This window comes from Erythranthe guttata, chromosome 5 (assembly GCF_056151865.1).
Source record: "Erythranthe guttata isolate IM_541 chromosome 5, IM_541, whole genome shotgun sequence".
NCBI classification, from domain to species: domain Eukaryota; kingdom Viridiplantae; phylum Streptophyta; class Magnoliopsida; order Lamiales; family Phrymaceae; genus Erythranthe; species Erythranthe guttata.
Window position 1 is genome coordinate 5,028,993 of NC_142537.1, and position 9,592 is coordinate 5,038,584.

The 9,592-nt window shown below is 31.0% G+C and overlaps 1 protein-coding gene and 1 long non-coding RNA gene across 2 annotated transcripts; one reads left to right on the plus strand and one right to left on the minus strand.

The window, feature by feature from the left end:
* Positions 1-680: 680 nt before the first annotated feature.
* Positions 681-2,836, minus strand: LOC148770481 (uncharacterized). The gene is made up of 2 exons (XR_016031232.1): positions 2,617-2,836; positions 681-909 (listed from the first exon to the last, which is right to left on the minus strand). It is a non-coding gene; the product is annotated as an uncharacterized LOC148770481 (long non-coding RNA).
* Positions 2,837-6,825: 3,989 nt separating this feature from the next.
* LOC105962415 (putative FBD-associated F-box protein At1g05080) lies at positions 6,826-9,124 on the plus strand. Its single transcript, XM_012986721.2, has 4 exons — positions 6,826-6,998; positions 7,436-8,365; positions 8,460-8,621; positions 8,696-9,124. Exons 1-4 carry the CDS (start codon positions 6,960-6,962, stop codon positions 9,023-9,025), a joined length of 1,461 nt encoding a protein of 486 aa, XP_012842175.2. The 5' UTR covers positions 6,826-6,959; the 3' UTR covers positions 9,026-9,124.
* Positions 9,125-9,592: the final 468 nt, after the last annotated feature.

A 9,592-nucleotide genomic window follows, 5' to 3' on the forward strand; every position in this document is an offset into this window, starting at 1 on the left:
CGCTCCAAGATTTATGCCCCAAATAACGCTCCCAAATCAACTCCAAAAATCTCGTTTTTACTTCTTTTTTATTTTCGATTTTTTCTTAAGAACAATGTAATTTTATTTTTCAAAAAGTTTATTTTTCGTTTTTTTTAATTTCAATTTTTTATTTTTTATACTTTTGTTTTTTAACGTTAAATTTAAAAAAAAAAATTAAAATCTAAATATAAACTTACCAAAAACCACTATGGAGTTATATTATTTCGTTAAGAAAATCCATTATAAACTTATCGAAAATCATTATGTAATTAACAAAAACCCTCTACAGTTAATGAAAACCACTCTGTAATTTATAAAACCCACTCTGTAATAAACGAAAATCACTATGTAATTAACAAATTTCATTACAAAATCCACTATAAACTTATCAATTAACAAAAATCACTCTGTAATTAATGAAAACCACTCTGTAATTAACGAAAACCACTATGTCATTAACGAATTTGATTACGAAAAGTTCACTATAAACTTATTAATTAACCAAAACAACTATGTAAACTTATCGAAATTCACTACAAAAATACGTGATCCACTACTAACACAACTCCAAAAAGAAAACGTAAATTCGCTATTCGTAAATCCACTATTCGAAAATCTACTATTTGAAACGTAAACCACTACTATGTCCTGGAAAAAAGTGCAAGAACAATTACGAAAAATTAACGTAATCCACTTTATTAATAACATAATCAACAACAAACTTATCGAAATCTACTAAAAACATACGTAATCCACTACTAACATAACTAAAAAATAGAACATAAATTCACTATTCGAAAATCAACTATTTAAAACGTAAACCCCTACTATATCCAGGAAAAAAGTGCAAAATCAGTACACCACCACCAACACGGCCGACGAGGGTCACTGTATCAATATGAACAAGAAAAAAAATTAATTAGGAAATCAAAACCAATTTCCAAAAGCAAAGTTTGTTGTCACACCATCGTTGGTGAGTACCAAATTTGGGAAGCTTTCATAAACAAAATTTTTCTAACCTACTAATATGTAATTTATCACCACTATCATTCCTTTTAATTATAATTATTGTTTCCTCATTCGTTTTCCGTTTCAACAGATTTATATAATATAGCATTAATATGACTACTTTATGGAGCTAGTCATGGATACATCCATGACTATATAGTCCTGATGCCAAAATTGTATTAAAAAATATTATCCATGAAGCAATGCGGAAGATGATTATATATATCATGGTAGTTAATCTCGCGATATACCGCGATATATATCGCGATACGGTACGGTTCCAATCAAAACGATACAACTCGGGTTCTGTATCGCTTATTGATAAATACCGTCAAATATCGCGAGATATCGTACCGTATCGCCGTATCATGATACGATACGATATTTACGATATTAGTCGACAATTAAAAAAAAAAAGAAAAAAAGAAAAAAAAAAGGAAGAAATGCAATCAACTGTTCTGAAAAACGGTTTTGAATAAATTTTTTCAATATCCCAATCCTATTTCACACTTTTCTCTTCAAATTTCTTCACCAATCTTCATAATATCGCAACCCTAATTCAATATATATATGGATAGTTAAGGCCTTTTTAAGGCCTTTTTACTGAGTTTTGCGATTGATGATGATGAACCGTTTAAAATTGGTAGATGAGGATGACTTAAGTGACATTGATCTTCAAAATTATGAGAGATCGAATATTTTAGAAATTAGTTATTTGAATTTGTACTTGGGCCCATTTGGCTAAGCTTCTTTTGAACAACTGATAAGATGTTTTAAGAGTTGATAAGTTGTTACATCTTACTTTTAAAAATATTTTTGTCAAGTGTTTGGATAGTGATCTTACAAATTATTTTTACTCATTATAAGATCTTAAATAAATAGACAGGGTAAATATACTTTAAAAAAGATTATTTGCTCTCCTCCAACAGCTTATAATATTTTGAATTTTTAAGATCTTAAAAAAAAATTACCTAATACTCTAGAATCGCGTATAAGCTCTTAAACATCTTATAAGTTATTGTTAACATCTTATAAGCCTAGCCAAACACCCTCTTAGATGTTGTTATTTCATAAATAATTATGATTTTTGTCATATTTTATAATATGATGTTGAAACTTGAGTTTATATTTATTTCGAAATAAATAGTTGTATTAAATTTTACATGTTTATAATATTTTTATAATATAGATATATATTTTTTACTATTTTAATAGTTGGTTAAATATCTTACGATACGATACGATAACGATACGGTACGAGATGTGGAGCAAAACGATACGAGATATTTTTACGATCCGATAACCATGATATATATATATATATATATATATATATATATATATATATATATATATATATATATATATATATATATATATATATATATATATATATATATAAAATCATCTTGTTCGCCCCAAAATTTTCAGAAACATGTACATAAAATATTAATATAATAATCATCTTGTTCAAAAATATTAATTTATAAGAATTAATAGTTTTTTCCCACAATATCGTTATTAAATAGGGACTGCTCCTCACAAATCCTAAAACCATTGAAAGAGGATTGAAAAAAAAAAAATTACCTTTTCTTCTACCACCGCTTAGATATCCATCGTTTACGCTGAAGAGAGAGAAATAGGGATGGGGGCTGAGGCGGCGCCGAATGGGGGCAGGGGCGGCGCCAGGTGCATGGAGGCTGGGGCGGCGCCGGTGGGGATAGAAGAAAGAGGCGGCGCCGGTGGGGTGAAAAAAAAAGGGCAGAAAATCAAATCTGAGAGAAAAAAGAGATACACGTTTATTTATGTTGTTATATTCAACACTAAGATACGTTATAATAAATCTAAGGGTATAATTGTGATACTTAATTAATTTTTATTAATAAAAGATGTTTTGAATTTATCATAAAAATAAGAAATAAATTTGGGCTGATTGTAATTGGAGTTACGTGACGAGTGGGTTTTGTGAAATAATCCCTATTAAAAAGGGGGATTTCCAACTTTTTATCTTGCATATAAATCCACTTTATTTAAACTTATTTGCAAATAAGGAAAACACTTTTATATATACCAAAACTGAAATGTTAAATGTCATTTCAATTTTACTAATGTCGTTTTGACTTCGAACTTGATTTTGACATATTTCTATTTTGATTTTGGCAAAATTCGAAACACGAAAACTGTAGTGTTTTGGGTTAACTTTCTAATCCAACTTAAATCCACTAGATTGGATACCGTGTGAAAAAGTTATGCATGAATGAGTCACATTTTGAATTTTAGATACCGCAATACATCAAAATTATGGGCAGTATCCATTGATTCATGTATATCTTTCTCGTCTGACATCCAATTTTGGTGATTCAAGTTGTATTAGAAAACTAACCCAAAATACTACAAATTCTATTTATCAGGTTTTGCAAAATTTGGAATTAAAAATGATGAAAATCACGTTTGAAGTCGAAACAGTATTATTAAAGCTCGAACGACATTTATCACATCCCATACCAAAATTATCCCCAACTCCTTGAAATCCTAATTCAACTTCAATTTTATGATTTACACCACAATTTAGCCCAATTTCACACATTAGACAATTTTGACCCCAATTTTGACACCAATTTTGACCGCCACCGTTGGAGACCGCCGGTCAGCCGCCGTTAATCGCCGGTTCTTTTTCTTTTCTTTTTTTTTTATAACTTTTTTTTCCTGACAGGTCAACCGCTGGTCTCCGGCGTTGACATTCTGTTTTTTTTTTATTTTTTTTTTCTTCTGAATGTGTTTTTTTCTTCGGCAGGTCAACAGCTAGTCTCCGGCGTTGATTTTTTTATTTTAAATTTGTTTATTCTTTATAATAATTATTTTAATTAATATTATTGTCTTGGCCTGCAATATTACTGACTTCGACAGTAATTTAACTGTGTGAGACAATAATTACTGTATGAATCAGTAGTTTTACTGTATTAATTAATTTTATCGTCTTGGCCTGCAATTTTGCTGGCTTCGACCGTAATATTACTCTCTCATGCTAATATTACTATTTCAGAAGGAATGGATTGAAAATGACTTTTTCGAAAAAATTTCATAATTTTTGGAAGTAAAAATATGAGTTCCAATTTTCGTTCCAAAAAATCGGAAGGGTAAATAGCACTTAACCACCTTGTGGTTTGGACATTTTGCACATGACCCCTTTATGGTATGAAATTAGGCACGTAAACCCCTTGTGGTTTGGATATTTTGCACATGACCTCCTTATGGTATGAATTTAGGCATATAACCCCCTTGTGGTTTTGAAATTCTGCACATGACCCCCTTATGGTATGAAGTTAGGCAAAAAATAATTCCGATTTACCCAAATCGGAATGCAAAAATTCATTCCGATTTTGGAATACCTCGGAACCGACGGAATTTTGAGAAATTACATTAGTTTGTAATCTATTGTTCCAAATTCGGATATAATGAATACTTTCACAATATTTTTCTATCTTTTTTTTTTTTTTTTTGTGCAGGAAAATGCAAGAAAACTCAAAAGAGAGTTTGACAAAATGCAATAAATAAAAACAAATGTGGGAATAACAAATTGAGACATATATTTTCTTATAAGGAAAAATACAACATAAATTTTTTGATACCCACTAATATTTTATAGGGTTTTAATTTGCTTAACCATTTGGTATTTATATTTTTCCGATAAAATGTAACATAAGTAATATTATTGAATTATAAAATATATCATAAAATTATACTATATATTTTGAAAGTCCATAGAAATATTTGGAATTAAAATCGAATTGGAAATCGGAATTTTCGATAATTTTATATACCATTCCAAATAAATTCGAAAGAATCCGAAATTGGAACTTCGGAAATTGGGATGAAAAGTATAGTTTCAAATTCGAATATTTTCGAATCGGAATTGGCAGAATTCAGAAATACCATTCTGATTTCCACCGCTACAAATTTAAGCATGGAAAGAAATCCAAACGAGTTTCTATTTCCATGAATATAAATTTTGGCAAAATTAGCTATAATTTTCTAAGAAAACTCTATAATTAATTATTAATGAGGATAGATTTCTTTTTTTTTAAACTATCAATCCATCACTTTTTACTGTATTTATTTTTATAATTTTCTTGAGTATTTTTTAAACATGTAGTGATTATTTTATCCTCGAGTTTGTTGAAATCAACTTTTTTAATCTATGGACTAATCTGTTTAATCATTAAGCACACTTTCTTCTCACACATTGATATATCCCATTGCCCACATAATTTATTGATATTAATAATTGATTAACAATTATTTCATTTGTGTATAGTAACAATTAAATGACCATTCTAATAAATATTCTCTTCCACTATAATGTGATTGTAGAACGACAAACATTCACTTGAATATACTACTAAGGGCTCGTTCGATTATCTATATTGGATTACATGAGATTGGATTAACGTCCTACTGACTAATTAATTATTTAATTAGCAGCATGTTCGGTTTTTTAGATTAGATTTTCTATTAAATTTGTTAAAATCAGTTATTATATATGAATTGTCTATAAAACGACTTAGTTTACAATAATAAAATATGATTTTAAGGATAAAATTGTATTTTCCTTTTTAGTCGCCCCCCTATAAAATTAATCACAGGGGGTGCTACTAATTTAATGAAATAGTAGCATGTAATAGCGGGCTTTGATTTAGTAGCGGGTTCGAAAAAATGTGAATCTTGCCAACCGAACATGTTATTAGCCCCTACTATTTAGTCAATAGAACCTTATAGCGGTAACCGAACGAGCCCTAAGTGTAAGCTCATCTTTAAAATTCTACTAGTATTTTCTCTTAAATTAATATCATACAAAACTGCAAAAACTCATAGTTATAACTCATAACTTATAATAGAATAATTGTAAAAAGATTCCAACATGTCTTGAAAAAATTGTATTAATAAAAAATATAGTTATTAAATTTAAAGTACGATAAAATTTCAAATGAGACAATACCAAAAAATAGTTTTTTTTCCTAGATGATACCAAGAATTAGGGGTGCAAGTTGGAACGAAAATTCCAATTTTCACCGGTTCCGATCCGAAAAGTTTTGAACAAGTTTTTCCATTCTGACTTCCGAAATTCCGATTTCCGAATTTTTTTCTGATTTTTTTAGATTGGAATTGGAATTATATAAAATAAATTTGGAATTTCCGATTTCCGATCCGATTTGATTTCCGAAATTAATTCCGAAAAATTCCGATTTTTTTCCGAAAATACAACTATAAATAATAAATATTATATAATATTTATTTTTCCGAAAAATACACCTATAATTTTTTGTTTGGATTTTGACATAATGAATTGTTGTTAGAAGTTTTATTAGATATTACGTTGTGTTTATTTTTATTTATTTTTTGAACTGAAATTTAGTAGCTATTAGTTTTACGTTCATCGACGTGGATGTTCTTATTTTTGTAAAATTATGAACATTTTAGAAAAATTTCACTAAGTTTTGAAATTTTTAAGCTTATGTGATTTCCGATTTTTTTCCGAAATTCCGAAATTTCCGAACCTTTTGGAATTAGAATGAATTTTTAGATTTCGAAAATTTCGGAATTGAAATTGAAATTGATTTTATACTTCCGAAACTTTTTGGAAATTTTCCGAAAATGGTGATTCCGATCCGATCCGATCCATCCGACTTTCACCCTAACCAAGAATATGTTAGCAGAGTTGAAAATAAAAAAACGAATTTAAAAATATTAAAATAAAAAACGAATTTATTAAAATATACAAATTTACACATGGAAACAGAATTTCCATGTTTTTTCGGAAACAGAGTCCTAATCGGAGTCCAACAGTTGTGATTCACTAAATAAATAATTATTATTATGACTCACTGAGTAAATAATTCAATAATTTTAATTATCCGAAAGATCGAATCAAGATGGGAGGGAAGCGAGTCGCCAAGTTTCAAACCAAGAAGGTGAGTTCTCTCCAAAAACCAAATTAATTAATTATTTTTTCTTTTCTTTTTCTTCAATCTGAACCGATTGAGTGTTTCTTTTTGGGGAATTATCAGAATTATTTATTCCTTGATTGCTACTATTTGTTTCTTCAATCTGTAATATACATATGAATGGGTTTGTGATTATGCCCATGGCAGAATTGGGCCACATTCGATAATATGTAGATCAACGGATCAAATCCACCCAATGTAAATAACGAGATGTAGCATCTAACCGCATACGTGTCTTCTTGTGTTATGCCGTTTCTTCATGCCTTCTCAAAATTGGACCGTAAACAGTTTGTGTGCAGATCTATGGTGTGTGATTATATGGTGTATTTCACCGGATGTAGAATCACAAAAGCCCCGGAGTGTTATAACTTATATATCTTTCTTTTTTTTTTCTTTCCCTATAGCGTGTCGAGGTAGTTTACGGTGACGATGATCGGATAAGTCACTTGCCCGACGACATTCTCGTTGATATAATTTCTTTACTGTCGCTCAAGGAAGCCGTATGCACTAGTGTTCTCTCGTCTCGCTGGCATAACTTGTGGAAACATATTTACCGTCTCAACTTTGATCCACATTCTTCTTTACAAAAAGGGACTCAACAAGGATTCGAATCATGCAAAGAGAAGAGGGAAACGTACGTGAAATGGGTGAATTCCGTCCTCAGAAAACACAAGGCCGCCATCTTGAAAGATTTCGTAATCCGTCTGAGGTTGAGCAGAACGTTCCAGAAGGACGTTAACCGATGGATTAACTTTGCAATTGTGAGGCACGTGCAGAGGTTAGAGTTGGATCTTACCACAGACAACTGGAGCCTAATTAATTGTTCTTTACCCCAAGAGTTGCTCACTCAAAATACTAGTTCCGAAATTGACTTCAAGTTCCTCAAAATATTGTGTTTGAAATCTGTTGATGTGACAGAGGAAGATATGAAGTTTTTCCAAAGTAAATGTCCGATGCTCGAAGAATTGGTTGTTGATCGCTCGTTGAAATTAGTAAATGTTGAAGTTTGTGGTGGTCCATCCCTTGTCTTGAAACACTTGGAGTTAACCCGCTGCTACGATTTGAAATCGGTTAAGGTTTCCACCCCAAACCTCACCTTACTTTCTATTCACGGCTGCGAGAGTTGTTTGAAATCGGTTAAGATTACCGCCCCGAATCTCACCTCACTTACTCTTCAGAAAGTAGAAAGCCTCTTCCTTGAGAATGTCCTAAGGCTTGTTGAGGTATCTATTTGTCGGGCATATAGTCAAGTTTCTACCGCAGTCGCACTTTCTGCTTTTGCTTGCTGCGGTTTCCAATTGGAGATTCTTACGGTGGAGATGAAATCGTTTGAGGTTAGACGATAGAATTATATTGTGTTTTATTTTCTTTTATTTAGAATTAGAGATGCCGTAGCGCTTATTAATATTTACTTGGTTGATTTCACAGGAAACATTTCTCCCCACAATTCTTCAACTCCCTAAACTGAAGAAGTTGGTGGTGTTCGTAATGGGCGATGAACTTTTTGATTCTCGAAATAGATACCCAAGTGATACGGGACTGACAAATTTGATGAAGGCGGCTCCCAACTTGCGAGAATTCGTTTTAAACGTATGTTCCTACTTGATTTTTGTGAATAATTTTCAAGAAAAATCTCACACTCATATTTTCTTTTCTTTTTTCAGATGCAGTACCCGGATACTTTGATGTTTAATTTTATTCGATACGATAATATTCAAAGATTTTCTCACCGGCATCATCTTCAAGTTCAAAGTTTTATTCACCAGCAGCTTAAAGTGTTCAAGTTTTGTGGCTATTGTGGTGTCCCGAATCAGGTTGAAGTACTCAAGAACGTGATTGAGAAATGTGTCGCGCTTGAGAAAGTAATCATCGAGCCACGTTACGATAGATTATATAGCTCTGAACCAATATACACTGAGGAATTTATTAAGGAACAAGTTGTGAAACGCCTTAAAGAACAAGTACCTCAGCAAATTGAATTGGTTATTCTGTAACTTGACCTTTGAATTGTTGCCTTTATTTTCATTTGTAAAAAACAATTGTTTCTTCTATTTGCATAATCAAATAGATATTTTAATATGTTTACGCTATAATTTGTCGCAACTGAGAAAAAAAAAGTTTTTTTTTCGAATATACTAAGCTTGTGATGATTTATTTGTTCCATCTCATATCTTGTGCAAAGCCATAGACTTCGTTGCAATGGCCTTATTTTCGTCGCCAATCTTGCATTTTGGCCTAGTTCACGATTACATTTTGTTGTAAAAATTGTATTTAATCGAACGATTCAAGCGCTTTTAATATGAATGTTGCAAACGAAATTATTCTAGAAACATGACAAAAAAATCATTCTACCAGCAAACTAATTGTCTAAAAAAACAATAAAACAAAAAACAAAAAATTCCAAGAAATCTAAGGTGAATTATTGAAGACTCGAAATTCTCACTGCTATCTTGAGGGTTGAATTCAGCAGTCCAGTAAGTCTTTGTGGCCAAAAGAATTTTCTCGACGTTAAACGGTCCGCTTTCGTGGTCAACTATCTTACTCTTCCATCTCATTCCATC